Raw genomic sequence first — 16,260 nt, 5'->3', positions numbered from 1 at the left:
AATATTGATATTTTCTTTCTAATATTCTACCATCCTTTCTCTGATATTCTAATATCCTAAAATCCTTACAATCCGTATATCATTGTTGCAGTCAGCATCGGCGCAAGCGGCTTTACAGGCGGCACAAGTCATATCGAATAGCGCTGGTGCGGCCATTGTTGCGGGCGGCGGTAACGCTTTGCAACCAGCTAATGGCGGTACAGAAATACAGGTATGAAAATCATTAGCGAGGGCCACAATAGTATTTTATATCGTTTGCAACGCTTTAGAGATCTCTTCAAATATAACACTACATAACTATTGAATTGAATGAAGAAACATCTAAATATTTCTATACGCATTCTTGTGTTTGGATGTATAGTAGGTATGTAGTATGTGGAATTATTTATTCTTCTTTCTGGTCGTTCCCTCGATGCTGAGGATCGTGACTGTATATCAATCTTCTCCACTCGGTCCGGTTCAGCGCCATATATACCGCTCCCTGTATCTGGCCTGCAGTCACCTCCTTGAGTTGGTCCACCCATCTAGCTGGCGCTCTTCCTCTAGCGCGCTTCCCCTCCATTTATCCGAGAATGATGAGTTTCTCCAGGCTGTGCAATAGTTTAGTAAGTAGGTTAAAAAATATATTTGTATGTATATTCGATACATATCACACATGGGAGCAGAGACTGATTTTAAATATATAAACGTATAGACAATGAACTCGGACATAAATGGCAAACGAAACAGTTCATTCTGGTGTCATCTGAATCGGCTACCAAATCCATGAATCTCCAGCAGCGGCTTGATTCAGTCCCAACATTAAAGAGCCGAACCATTAAACAACAAAAAACATCTAGTCAGCCAATGCATGATCGATCTATTCTCTTACATGAAATATTTAAACATTTTACAATGACATGGTGTACTGCACTAATAATCCTGTGATATCTATGAACTTCATTAACCACTTAACACTAAGTGAGCCGCGAGCTCGACATCTCATCTAGATCGACCTTTTTTTTTGTTTAGAATAGTTTAGATGGTTGGACGAGCTCACAGCCCACCTGATGTTAAGTGGTTACTGGAGCCCATAGACATCTACAACGTAAATGCGCCACCCACTTTGAGGTATAACTTCTAAGGTCTCAAGTATAGTTACAACGGCTGCCCACCCTTCAAACCGAAACGTATTACTGCTTCACGGCAGAAATAGGCGGGGTGGGGCAATAAAAAACATAAACCGGGCGATTCACAGCGAAACCTTAAGTTGCGCTCAACCCGACCTTAAAAACACAAGCCTATTACAAAATCCATCTTGAATACAACAACTGCTTCAATCAGATCTCAATATTCCCTTTGGGCTAACGTTAAAATCAATTTCTGGGCAGTTTGTCGTATGCAGATTGCGATACTAGCTTATAAGACGCATCGTTAGATCGGTCACCCCGAGGCTCGATGGCACTTGAGCGGTCGCGACGGCCAATATGCTTGAAACAAAGCCTTGTCCATACACCGAACTATGCTATTCCGGAATAGTTTACTTAGTTAACATACTGCCAAATCGGATTTAAATATTTCGTAATCATCAAGACAATGTTTCGAATATTGAGCTATGACTGACTCGATCGTCGAGAGTCGTGGCTTCTATTCCCACAACGGGCAAAGCTTCGTGTCACGAAAATATATATGTATCTATATATTAATACGTGAAAAAAAAACTTTGTACTCCTTTTAACGAAAATTGCGCCGACGGAGGAGTATAGAATTTCCCACTCTTATAGAGAATATAGAGAAGGAGTGCAGTATGCTTAACTATTTTTTTAATTATGCATTAATAATACATTAAACCAATTAGAAAATTTACACTACCATGTATTTGAGACACACACATTTAATATACTCTTTGTTTATTGTCAAACTTTTGTTATTGCTTAGTCTGTGGTCAAATCAGAACAGTTTATTATTGTTTATCTTTAATATTATTTTTCTATAGTGTGGTCTTGGCGAAATCTGTGAATAAAAAAGTCAATTAGTCTTTGACAATAGAACCATAATAATGTCCATTCAAACTTATAAATACAATTAATTGTAGTCGATTCACGACAACTGCGGGACCACTAGTATTTATAATAGTCTCTGAATTTCATAGTGAAGGAAAACCTCACTAACAGATAGGTGACCATATGTGATATGTTTCCGATTATATTCATTAATATATTCTTAGTTTGTATTAATTACAGTTTAATTCAATAGACCAAACAGTCATTAGTGAACTATACTTAAAATTCGTGAACTTCGTGTGTCACTTTGTGAACATTAATTTTTATTTCATCGTTGAGAGCATGACGTGCGCATAGATACTACAATGCCGCAAATGTTTGCCGAGAAGCAATCACTGTTTTTCGTTTTTAAAATAGCATATTTATACAAAACAATTGTTGGCTCCACATCAGGTAGGTTCGGAGATAGTTTACCTATCAAAAGTAATAAAAATACTTTAAGACGCTAAAAAAAATAACAATTTCAATGAACTTACATAAGGGCAATGTATCATTATATTAGTACGATGACACAAACAACATTAGGTATATCAAACAAAATAAATATATACTCTTTATTTCTCGAACAGAAACACAATAATTACGATACAAAAAGTACATGTAAGAAAGGATCTCACTTGAAATAGACTCTCACATGTCAAGTTCTTAATCCTATATAAGTTTATTTTTTGGTCTACACTCACCGGATAACTTATAATACTCTAACTGACTGAAATACTTTCATTAACAAAAGTCAATTTCACAGTTGTATTTGTAAGGTAATTAATTGCTCGTGGCATACAATGTGCCGTTTTAAAGCAACGTGCATTAATGAATTTAGTTTGATGATAATATGATATTTCAGGCGTTGTGTTACTTTATTTAAATTAATAACAATATGGTAATGCGTTGTTGAGTAACTCAAAAACGTATCGATATCCGACCGAACTTTCATAGCTTTTGCTAATTTTCTAAATTTTCATAGATTCGGTCGAATATCGATACGTGATTCACTTTTGTGAAGACAATACTGATTAGTAAGCTCCGTTTTATATGTCTTTGTATTCAGCACACACCATGAAAATAGCGTGTATGTAATGAATTTAGTCCAATACAACGTCAAACTACAAATTTCAATATTGAGATCTGGCTGTGGGTAGCGGCTTTAAAGTTGTGATTTTATGAGCTCCGTTAACCACTTAGCACTAGACGGGCCGTGAGCTTGTTCTCCCAAATATGCAATAAATGAACCTTCTTCTATTCTTTATTTAAATTCATAATTTACGTAATTTTTTATTTTTTATTTTATATGTATAGGTATATTTAAATGATAAAAATATTTTGTATTGTTACAGGGCGGTCCCAATACAGTACTGCGTGTCATCATAGAGCATATGTTATATCCCATCGTTCTGGACGTCCTCTACTCGATCTTCCAACGCTACGGCAAGGTGCTCAAGATTGTAACTTTCACTAAAAACAGTAAGTTATTTTAATTATCATTCGTTTTGCATAAATATAGTAATGGTAGGTTAGCACAGATGAGTAAGCGCACTTGAAGAAGTTGCCGATGACCGAAGACACCAGAAAACCCACTCGTAGTCCAAAATTGCAAAGAGAAAACAGTATTCTTCAAACAGGAAGGCAAGACTGCATCACAGGATCAAATGGATAAGGTGATAGTTAATACCATGCAGATAGTGCGGCATAAGTCTTAAGGAAATTTCAACCTTTGCATTAGACGACTTCAGCTCTAACTCTAAGAGCAGGCTTAGGGACCCCGGTAATCGTACTTGTTGAACTCGACAAAGAGGTCGACGTGCAAACCCATGCATCAACCCGCTGAGTTTCTCGCCGGATCTTCTCAGCGGGTCGCGATTTCGATCCGGTAGTTGATTCATTCGCGAAGCAGTTGCTCTTGCGTTGTTAGGTCTCCTTCGGAGGCACTCGGGCAGCTGTTAGCAAATCCCATCCCTCCTGACTGAGCCTTTGTTCGCCCACCTGTTCTGTTGAAACTGGAAGGGCCTCCGGGCCACCAGTAATCATTCAATCATAAATAAAGGAAATTTTACAAATTCTTTAGCTAGTAAGTACATTTAAACGTAATTGACAGATTTGTTGTCTTCCGATGATCCAACTACGGCATAATCTGGATATCTTCAAATAGTATCTTACTTTATGTAATCACTAGCGACCCGCCCTCGCTTCGCTTCTGAAACATTAAATTTTATTATTGATACGCGAGTCTCGCCATGTTGCGCGCGGTACGACAATTACTGCGGTTGACGCCGCGGAGCAAAGCTAGTCTAAAAAAAGTAGTCTAAGTTACTCCTTATATCATCAACTATCTATTAGTGAAAGTCTCATCAAAATCAGTCCAGCCGTTCCAGAGATTAGCCGGAACAAAGAGACAGACAGACAGACAAAAATTTAAAAAAATGTTATTTTGGTGTATGTACCGTATATATATTCAGATGCACGTAGTAAAAAGCGGTTATTTCTATATTACAAACAGACACTCTAATTTTATTTATATATATATAGATGTATCGACTACAAAATCTTCAATAAAAAAAAATTGAATACGTAATTTTGAAACAACACACAACAAGTAATTGTAGATATTACAAATGTATTCGCGACGAAATACATCCGTTGATAAGCCTCTGATTGCAAATGCGTTTGTACATTACATCCCAGCAGGATTACACCGACTAAAACCACTATTAATAAATCGAATCGAGGTGGGCTTTAAAATTAATTTCGCCCGCGTTATAGTGATAGATTTACCAAGCGTAACACAGGGCCGAAATCCAAGGGCGCAATCCGTTTAAAATTTAAATTGTACCCTCATGCATATCCTAAATAAATCCGGCACACAGGAGGCAGCAGGTAGGTACATATTTGATAAGCTCTCGGGTGAGCGTTGAGTCGGTGCTCACTCTCGCCTAATTATACTGGCGCCTAGTCGGAAACCTCAAATAAACTTTTATATAAAAACCTCGTCCCCTCGAAAAGTACTCACCAACAAAATCAACGAAAAATACTACACAATATTTTAATGTTCGAATCCAGCTTTTCCCATTTATTTCCATGACATCAATCATTTATGTTTCCAAAAAAACGAATTACGTAAATAAGTACTAAATATAGTAGCATCTAAATGCGTTTCCAAGCTAGTCTATAGATATACGACTAAAACCCACATTGAATTCGAGTTCTAAATTCAAAATCTAAATTGGATCGCATTTGTCATGGCCAAGTTAATCGAACGCAAACTCTTGGATGCACAAGGGTCCTCGCTAAACAGCATAGATGCTCATAACTCCTCTCGTATCACAGCACCTGTGCTAATGCAAGCGTTTCCAATTTCCGAACGTCGAGTTCGTGTTGTTCGGATTGTACCGATGACCGGCTGTTTGTTTTTTTAGCGCGTTCATCATTGTCCAATCGTAAAAAGCTTTAGGCTCGTACTATTTTCCGGTATTGTTCTTTTGAATATTCATGCGAGTATGAAACATTTCCAACCATAGACAGATAGAGTCGCGGTAATTTTTGTAAATTGCTTTGTAAACATACCGTGAATTTGCATAGTGTTTTCGTTGAAATCTGTTGGGAATGTTTATTTTGTTTGTATCGAAATATTCAATGCTCCGAATGCCACAGTTTTTCGTGTTTCAGAAGAGTATCTTTTCATATTACATTAAACGTGAAAAGAAACTTATCCTCATTTTTTTTATTATCTGTGCATTTTTTATTCAATCACGACTTTGGCGCCTTTTTTTAATAAATTTTCACATATTTTAACTAATTATTATTGTCGGACTAAAATATATAACATCACTTACACACAACCGACTTATTATTTATCCCGAGCGTGGACAATAAATATAAGACTGTTTTTTTCTATAGGTATTTTCCAATACTAAGTTGTTTCTTAATTGTTCCTAATTCCAAAAAAAGCTGGTGTTGGAAAACAAATCGATTTTATCTTGTATTAGTTGAACTTAGTAATATCTGAATTACATATACACCATATACATCACAAGCGAACTCAATAGCTGTACAAAGTCTCAACTAAATCCCACAAATACGATCACATAAGATAAACCAACAAATAATACTACTAAAAAACGGAATTTTTAAAAACTTATTAGAAAACTCATTCCCTTCTCATTCTAATCATATTTTTTATTACTGGACTAGTGAACTCGCTGACAACCCACACAATATGAAGTGGCTGCCGGGCCCATAAAGATTTGCGCAATGGTAATATCTAATAATGATATTTCTTTCATGCACATAACACTTAAAAGTCAAAACGTATCATAACCCGTACACGCCTGAAAAGTTAGTGTGAATTCAGAAACCCGTGTAAGGAGATATTGGCGTCTAACCCAAAGTAGTTGGTACATCCGGAACGTATAAATTCTTAGTTCAATTACCCGATCTCGTGGTAGCAAATACATAAACTACAATATTACATCTTATATTCGAATGTTATGAATAGTTTTCGTATCATCACGCACCAAAAGTCGCATTAAACCGCTTTTCTTGTCGTTCATGCGAACTGATATACTTATGTATATGTCAAAGAGTTTATTTAATGGCAAAATTGAAAGCAATGTAAACCAAAATATTTGAACCAAAAATCCGTGTTTTTTTTATTTGCTATTCATTGCCTTGAAAGGCTGACAAGTAGTGATATCTGAAGGTGAGTGGTACCCTCGCCCGTATTAGCAGTGCAGGAGTTAAATCGCTACCGATTCTTGGATTAATAAAGTGGTATTACTACTTAAGCATCTTATACGGTAGGCACCGATTCGACTATGCTCGAACTCCCATCGTTCAGAACTTGTTACTAAATTTTGATACGTGTTGTTTCACGCGTGCTACTTTCACGAGTCCCGTTGAAGTTTCTCTGATGAATATTAAGTTCGTGTATCGTGTTAATATTGAATGCGGACGGGGAATGTGATGACGGTTGTGCGCTCTTAGCGACAGGCTGCGACCTCACGGAGGTTACCATCAAACGCGCTCCTAATCCCGAAACAAATCTCAATGAAGAGCGCGGAGTCGCCGTAATCCTTCCCCCTCCGTGATCTCCTCGCCCCTCGTCTGCCCCGATTGGCTTTATTAAGGTGTAGCAGACCGCTACAATTATTATGCGTACCCTGTTTGCGGTACACGTCTTGTCTATTTCGTCGTCGGACCCCCTTAATTAAGGATTTGATTCGTCTACGGACAGTGCGGTGTCTGAGTCTAAATCTTATGATCTCATTTCGGATGCCGTTCAGGCTTAACCGTCCAATATAAATTAACATGAAACTGTACTTAAGTGGCATGATCGACTTTTAAATTTATATTTAACTATCGGGTATCGAGTTTAGTATCGAGTCATATCTGAGACGGTCATTAGTTTGGTAGCTAAACGAAACACAGTACGATACGAGACCCGTAGATGCCTTAACACTTACCAACCAGCCTTCATGAAGAGCGGTGCCCTCGTCCAAGAACTGTCATTCATTTTCGTTGCTAACGTCAGGAGAAGATTTCTAAATTGTTCTAAGACAACAAACGTGATTGGTGTACTCAATATTTCTCTTAGCTCGCTCACCCTATTCGTCCCTATGATGTGTGACGATGGTGTTAATAATTGTGGCTTCTCCGACATCTACTTACATCTGTTCGAGTCAGATTCACCAGTAGTATCCGAGTATCAGAGTTGAACGGTTAGCTGAAAAGACGCGTAATTTGCGAACGAGGACGCATTCAAGCTTGACGGAGCCCGTTCATTGCAGGGGAGATGTCGAGATTTAAGATATCAAATTATACTGTAATCGGTCGGCCGGCGACCGCCCGCCCTCTCGCTTAATATTAACATAGCGGAAGCAACCTCTTCGCTACAGCGAAATGCGGATTACGAAATTTTAATTTCACCGCAACTTCCATCTTGTGTTTACGCAGACATCGATGTTTGAATATTCCATTATGTAATTGCGCTTTCCGCTTGAATTTTTAATGAAACTTAATGAAGCGGCGCGCACGCCGCCGATTGATTGAGATTTGAATAACTTGCGCGCAATCGGAACATCTTATTGAATTAGAACTTGAATATTTCAGCATGAATAAATAAACGAAGCAAGAGTGTCTAGCAGTCCGGCTCGTTTGTAAGAGTTTCACAGTTAACGGCTTGACGCATTGTAACTTTTGAATCAATTAAATCATATGTACAGTACAGTATGTATCTATTTAAGAAAATATTTTATGTACATTATTGTGCATATATTTATGTAAATTCATCATTTTTATTATTTTTTGGAACGAAGTTCCTTATGAAACGATGCGGAGGGGTACCCTAACCGGGAAAAAAACGTCCGTAACGTAAGATTTTTAATTAGAAATGCACACAGTGTACGACTTATCTTTGTAATAGCGTACAAATTAGTAATACACACAGTGTACACTTAACTTTGTAATAGCGTACAAAAAATAACATATTTTTTTATCATTCATTGACCACGATCTCAGAACGTTCGTTTGCGCAATACACTAACTCTTATGCAATCAACCGTGAATGAAGTGTACCACAACAAGCTCGCACGTTACCGTTTAACTATCTATGAAAGACACAGTGCGTTACTTTTAATTTACATTGACTATCGTATCTTTATTTATTTATATATTTATTAAACTAATACATTATAATAATCGTGGCTTACAGAGAAAAAAAGTCCAAATGTCCAAAATGTCACACACATAAAAAAAAGCTAAAAAAAAAATTCATAAGTTAAGCCGCATTATCGTACAAAAAATACAAAAAGAACAAAACAGGTAGTTAGTGGTACAGGAGTACAGTCACAACATCAAATTATTACTGTAAAAATAAATTATTACCATTAAATCTATCACTAACAACAAAATAAACAAACTGTGTGTTGAGTGATTCTCTTCTCTATATTTTATAAGTCTTGCAAATTTATTAAGGGCAAGGGAATTAGCTGCGATGGGTCCGACGTGAGCGTGCATTATCTTTTTTCTATTCATTTTCTCGCTGCCTATAAACTGGAGAGGCCATTCCGTTAACTTTTTTACAGTTTTAAAATAAGACTATGATAGAATATACTGAATACACGCCGAAATAGTATCGCGCGAATTTTCCGTCTTCCTCACCTAAAAAAAACTTTGGTCTATCTTCAAGTACCAACATAACGTTACCTTATATAGGCGACCGACGTGGCTCTACCAATGTTTCCTAAAAATGTGAATTTATGTCCTCGGCCAACGGGCGGCAATGATCGCCCGGATCACGCCTTAAATTAGGGGGTTTAACGCTACTCCTCTCGCAGTAAATATACTCGACGACCAACTATATTACTTGCAAGGCCATTCACGTCGAATGCGAGAACATATCCAACTACTTTGTTCGTTTATTATTTATCACGGCTTTCTCGTTTTAGCTTTGTTAACAATAGTAACCATACAAAATATGCACTAAAATATTATAGAGCTCAATATAAGTTTGCGATTATCTCTTAAAACGCCGTCGTATCATCAAACTTTTAACAACAGCAGTCGCGAATGAGCTACTGAAGCAATAAATTTTGTAACTTCACGACTACCCCGAATGTAAAATAGGCGCGAAACTTACGTGCTCGAATATTTACTGAAGTGTTGTACATGATAAAATAGCTGTGTTGCACCTGAGACGGGACTTACTCTTGATGACGCATGGGTTCAGGTCTGCCCCACGTTGGGCGCCAATTTCGTCTTCATTGTCCGCATATTGTAAATAATATTTTACGAAGTATCCATTAATAATATCTAAGGCTCGAAAACGGTCACGCAATTTTTGAATTTGCTTTAGAGAGCCCTGTTGAAATACTACAAATACTTTTAACGGTAGAATTCGGGAGAAGTTGCGAATTATTCCGAGTTTAAATCCACTGATAATAATGTAAATGTATTTTGTTTTCAGATTCATTCCAAGCTCTCATTCAGTATCCAGACACGGTGTCGGCGCAAACAGCAAAAACGGTGAGCACTAAAGACTTCTTTGTTTTTATTTAACTGTTTGTAAAGCAATGCCATAAAACAAAGTTCCTATTGCCGCACGTTTCATTCACTTTAATGACTCGCTTTCGAACTATCTGGGTATGAAGTCTTCTTATCTACTCCGCTCCGACTGCGTAGGTACCAAAGTTTCATATTGATAGTTGCAATTATGTATTTGTAGCCACTTTGTTGTATTCAGCGTCATAACCGACCGCATTCGTAATTATTAAGCTCGACGTTTTGTTCCTGATTACGGATTAAGTCGAACAATAGCAAAACCTATCTCATAATTTGAAATGAACATCACTCACATTGAAACATGTGTAAAATTAGAAAATATATGTTTTTTTTTTATTGCTTAGGTGGGTGGACGAGCTCACAGCCCACCTGGTGTTAAGTGGTTACTGGAGCCCATGAACATCTACAACGTAAATGCGCCACCCACCTTGAGATATAAGTTCTAAGATCTCAGTATAGTTACAACGGCTACTCCACCCTTCAAACCGAAACGCTTTACTGCTTCACGGCAGAAATAGGCAGGGCGGTGGTATCTACCCGCGCGGACTCTCAAGATGTCCTATCACCAGTAAAAACTGTTTTTGAACATACGTGTGACAGTATAAACTTTATAAATCAGATTGCTCAGAATAGGTACTACTACTAGTTCTATGCGAAAGCAACTTTAATGTTTTTGTACGTTCGTGGTTGTTGAAAGTATAAGTTACAACAGAACGTTTATGCACATTTAATAACAATAATATCGGTAAGCAGAGCGGCGGCTGCGAGTCCGCGACAATAGCCCTCGCCCGCTACCGAGTGGGACATCATTTTTCTCGACCCAACTTTTCCTATTCGCTATTCATTTGCGTTAGAAGTTGGACGTACGGCGGCCGACTGCAACGACTGTTTTAACTTTATTTCTGATGCAGCGTTCAGGGCAAATTAAATTTCGTTTTGTGGCTTCCGCAAACTCAGTTCGCGAACATAATTATCGAAGCTTTCCGTCGGCGCGCCACTATGAACCTCGGTAATTTTATTACGAGTCGATAGCAGAACAATTTTATTTTGCGTTATTGAAACACGACAATGAAATCGATAACGCACGTAATCGATAATAGAGGGCCCGAATACAAAAACAAATTTTGAAAAGCTTGTTACTCTGTTCATTTGTCGAATTTGCCTGTAATACCCCTGTCGGCGGAGTACAATTCGCTAATGAATTCTACAATAGCGACTCGACTAGTCGTCCTAATTAGTCGCTCTTTACGCCCGATTCCTGTGGAGTGCTGGCGGTACAAGTGTAAAAGTGAAGCGTATTAACATCATTCTGCTTTCATTAACATGGCAGACAATAGAATATTATAAGTTACAAAACGCTACTCGCTCGTGGCTTATTTATGAAATTAATGTTCTGTAGCGAGGAAACCCGTCATGAAATTGAGATATCACCAGCAAAGCGTAGTGGTGAAAACTTAGCAACGCTAAGTCTCATCAACTCGACTCTGCTAATGGAGTCCGCTTTAATAGAAATAAAGTCCGCACGGAATACTTGTTTCAAATGCGGCTTCCTAAATTTAAACATTAACTTCATGTTTTGAAGTGGCCAGTAATTGAAATTTTAAAACAAACCGAAATACCATTTGGATGTGGCACCCTTTATTATTTACAAAAGGTCACTCGAATTATGCTTTTAAGATCGATGTCTTAGCGATAAGTTTTAACACACAGACACAGCCCACAGAGTTTCTCGCCGGATTTTCTCAGTAGGTCGCGTTTCCGATCTGGTGGTAGATTCTGCTCTTGCTAGGGCCAGTGTTAGGACCACTTCGGTTTGAGCCCCGTGAGCTCACCTACACGTTAGAGCGAAGCTGATATAGCCTCTCAAGGCTATCAGCATATGTAGGAAAAAAAAGACGACAAAAAAAAGTTTACACCTACACATGAAGTCTAATTTTGTAGTGAACAAAAAATGGAAATAAAAACAGTACATTAGAGTAACTACGTAGCCTGCACTGCTGCGGGAGACCGAGTGTACATTACGTATTAGCCGCGTAGTAACAATGCATTAGCAGTAGCATTATGGCGCTCGCTACTGCAATAAGTCTGGCACCCGTTAACAGATCTGATAACATAACTGGACTTTTCAAATATCAACTAAGAAGGAAAAAAGTAATCAATTTTCACACTAATTATTTTAGTGCCCCACTTTGGTTTGATTAAAAGTATGCAGCTTAAAATCAAAAACAAAAACGCGCTTAAATAGCAAGGAACAAACAATTACTTTCATATTTTTTTAAGCCGTTGATACTGGTCAGGATATTAGAGCGAAATTTTGCAAATTATTGTCATAGGTTCAAAATCGGAGAAATTCACGTTCAAATATTCTGTTACATACACACAAAAATACATACGCACCTAGCTTAATACGTATGTAATAAGAGCGTATTATAAATACTAGGTACATACTAGGTACCATATTATATATCGTACAGACGATATCGGTCGACAAACTGACATCACTTACGTGATGTTATTCGGAAAAAGTTAGACGAGAGAGCTGTAATCCGCGCAACTCCTCACGAAACCACTCGGGAAGGAACTGGCCACGAATTTTTCTCGAAATGGAATTAAAACGTCCCGCGAGTTAAGTGGCAACACAAGTAAGAGGTACAAAGTGAAGTGAACCCGGATAGTGCTCCAGGCACAAAGGGCACAGTCGGATGTTAGGAGCGCTGAAATCCCTCGATCCCTACCTCTATGATCCTTGACATAAATCTCTAACCTCGCCAAATCTTTCAGAGGGCAGCCTGTATACGCAGACACGAAACGTACGCTTTTAATGCGCTGACTTTAAATTTTATTTTTGAGATAGCCTTGGATTTTACACTCTTTTTTTTTGGAACGAAGTTCCTTACGAGACGATGCGGAGGGGTACCCTAACCGAGAAAAAACGTCCGTAACGTAAGATTTGTATTAGTAATGCACACAGCGTACGGCTTAACTTTGTAATAACCTAGAAATTAGTAATGCACACAGTGTACGACTTAACTTTTTTAATAACGTCAAAAAAATAACGTATTTTTTATGATTCATTGACACGATCTCAGAGCGTTCGTTTGCGCAATATACTAACTCTTATGCAAACAACCGTGAATGAAGTGTACCACAATAAGTTCGCACGTTACCGAATGACCGTGGATTGTAGCGAAACCTCCAGTTTTATTTTCTTTATACCTCGAAAAGAACTTAAAATTAATCTTTTTATAACAAGGAATTTCGTTCCTCTCCGGTGTCCCACGACACCACACATCTTTTTTTTATTGCTTAAAGGGTGGACGAGCTCACAGCCACCTGGTGTTAAGTGTTTACTGGAGCCCATAGACATCTACAATGTAAATGCGCCACCCACTTTGAGAAATAAGTTCTAAGGTCTCAGTATAGTTACAACGGCGGCCCCACCCTTCAAACCGAAACCCATTACTGCTTCACGGCAGAAATGTGCAATAAAATACATAAAACGGGCGCGTGTCCGTGCGGACTCACAAGAGGTCCTACCACCAGTCATTACACAAATTAAATTGCGGGTTTGATTTTTATTACACGATGCTATTCCTTCACCGTGGAAGTCAATCGTGAACATTCGGTTAAAATAGTCGAAAAGCAAGTTCTTTTTGACACGAAATTCAAAATCACTCTAATACAACCGACATCATTGAAAAGTGAATATGAAAGATCAATCATATCGCCTTCAACTGAAGATGTAGAAAGACTATGATGTAGTTGAAAACATGTTCAAATTACGCAACAATCATTAGTCAGTCGCAGTAGGACCAACGTTAATCAGACCGCAGCCGCTCCATCAGTAAGTTATGATTGATAGCAATTTGATTCATGCGGGATTCTGGACCACTGTACTGCCTCATCCATAACTAGACTGCCCCGTCACTGACAATCCTTATTATCACAATTCAAAGCAAACTATCATTCGTTGGCGTATTGTATCTTATTTAAGCCGTAAACAAATTACTTTCTTTCTTATGTCTTTGTAAATCGGTTAAATGTAAAGAAATCGTACATAGAAAAGTTAATAAACTTAATACACCAAAACTGCTTAATTTCTATGTACTGTTAGAATCCACTAGTATTTATTATTTAAAATAAATAATTCTTGTTCTTTATCATTAGAAAAAAAATATACTGATGCTACGGAGTTTGTTAATAAATAAGAATCCAAATTAGATTGTAATTATGAATTACATTCATATTTATATTAATATACCTATATTAAAATTTTATAGTTAGCTATATACTTTTTTTAGATCTAAATAAATAAAAACATATTTTTGTATCTAAGTTGTGTCCATTGTGTGTTCCTAAACAATTATCCGATTATGATGAAACTTGATACAGATGTTGTTGTTAGCACCCCACGGGTGGTTTTTGTGATAAAACCATCAGCAAACGATAGATGGCCCGCAAGTATGTTTTATTATTGTTCCAAGAAATTAATTGTTTTCACAGAATTAATTATATTCTTAAGAAGTTACGAAAGATGCGCTTTTTTTTAATAACGTTATAAAATTGCCAAGAACTATTTCAAAAGAGATTTACATAACAAAGTTCACTTCTTCGTTATAAAGCGAAGCAAATATGAAAAGATTATTTTTCGCCTCGGAGGTTCAATAAGGCGAAATCCGAGATAGCGTTTATGGACTCAAGGTGCGAGCTTTGTTTACATTTTAAAATTGCACTTTGCACTGCGGCTACGTCTTACCGGTGTCTTTGTGTCAACAAAAGAACGTGCTCAAACAATGTAACGACAAAAATGTTATATCTCCGCCCGGAGTCCTCTGTAATAACTCGCGTCGTGCGATTGATGTTCCACGCTACCAGTATGTTTGTAGTAACTACGAAATCGCTTTTTTTTTTAGAGAAAAATGCTTATTATCTTTTAAAATATATCTTTTTTTTTTTTAATTGTTATTATCCTCTAAAATATATTTAAAAAATATACGCATCACACAAGAGAACAAACTTGGATTGTGTTGTTGAAAAACTTCACGGAAATTACGTTTTTAAAACAATGTTCACGATATAAATTATTTTAAGATTCTTATCGTTCGTACCTAATAATTGTTTTAGTTTTTCAGCGGCTTTACATAAGAATTGTCAAAAAAAAAAAATAGTCTCTTAACTTTTCTAAAGTATTCATTTTTAGGATTACTTTATTAGTAGGTAGTAACTATATTTTATATTAGATAGAAGGTAAGCACCGAAAGCTAGTTGCTAAGTCCGATATGTGGCGTTCGTTCGCCTGCGAAAACTTCATTGATATTTCACGGTGCGCTACAAACAGTGAAGCACCAGCGTTGGTCCAAGTCTCGTTTAAAATTGGACGTTCCATCGCCCTCCCCCACTTAGGTTCCTGTAGGTTGTGTCAACAGCACTTGAGCCACACTCTATATCACCTAGTTACGTGTCAAACATTGTTTAACAGTTTTGTTGGTGTTCTACGTCGAGGTTTGCTTACCGTAATCAACATCCGCTCCAAACTTTCATGTTGCCGTGCTCATATTTTGGGCTGCGAAACGCCTCGCACACGCCCGCTACATTTAGGACCCGTAAAACAATACCATTATATTCGGGGAACAATAATATTGTTCGCAGACAAAACCGATTCATGCTCCTCCGGCTACAAACGTAGAGACTTCATTATTCATGATGTCACAGTATACATTTGACGCCAATTCGGCGTTCGTTTCCAAAGCAAACTCGAATAGTGCTATAAGTGGGCGCGGTTGTTAGGTGATCGTCGCTCGATTTTAGTACGTCAATGTATGTCAACCACAATTAGGGGTTATCAGTATTAATTACATTGTCTAATGGAGCGAATGCGGTTTGTTTAGTGAGGGCTAATCGAATGTGTGCTTACGAAAGTGCTTACAGTCAGAGCTAAAATCGCTCATTTTAATTGATATGGCTGTTATTATTATATTATTACTGGTAGTAGGACCTCTTATGAGTTTACTGGTGGTAGGACCTATTATGAGTCCGCGCGGGTGGGTACCACCGCCCTGCCTATTTCTACCGTGAAGCAGTAATGCGTTTCGGTTTGAAGGGTGGGGCAGCCGTTGTAACTATACTGTCTATGGGCTCCAGTAACCACTTAACACCAGGTGGGCTG

At 37.7% G+C, this 16,260-nt stretch overlaps 1 protein-coding gene across 5 annotated transcripts in view; it reads left to right on the top strand.

The window, feature by feature from the left end:
* Positions 1-16,260, top strand: part of heph (polypyrimidine tract-binding protein 1 heph) — a 522,083-nt gene that overhangs the window by 490,073 nt on the left and 15,750 nt on the right. For all 5 annotated transcript variants that reach the window (XM_089736953.1, XM_089736954.1, XM_028180565.2 and 2 more), the window contains 3 exons: positions 92-211; positions 3,377-3,503; positions 10,000-10,058. In XM_089736953.1, coding sequence (XP_089593079.1) covers positions 92-211; positions 3,377-3,503; positions 10,000-10,058 — 306 coding nt within the window. The remainder of the gene's footprint in view (positions 1-91; positions 212-3,376; positions 3,504-9,999; positions 10,059-16,260) is intronic.

This window comes from Bombyx mandarina, chromosome 22 (genome assembly GCF_030267445.1).
Source record: "Bombyx mandarina strain Sakado chromosome 22, ASM3026744v2".
In the NCBI taxonomy this organism is placed as follows: domain Eukaryota; kingdom Metazoa; phylum Arthropoda; class Insecta; order Lepidoptera; family Bombycidae; genus Bombyx; species Bombyx mandarina.
Note: the sequence above shows the minus strand (reverse complement) of the source record. Positions and strands in the feature narration are given on the sequence as shown.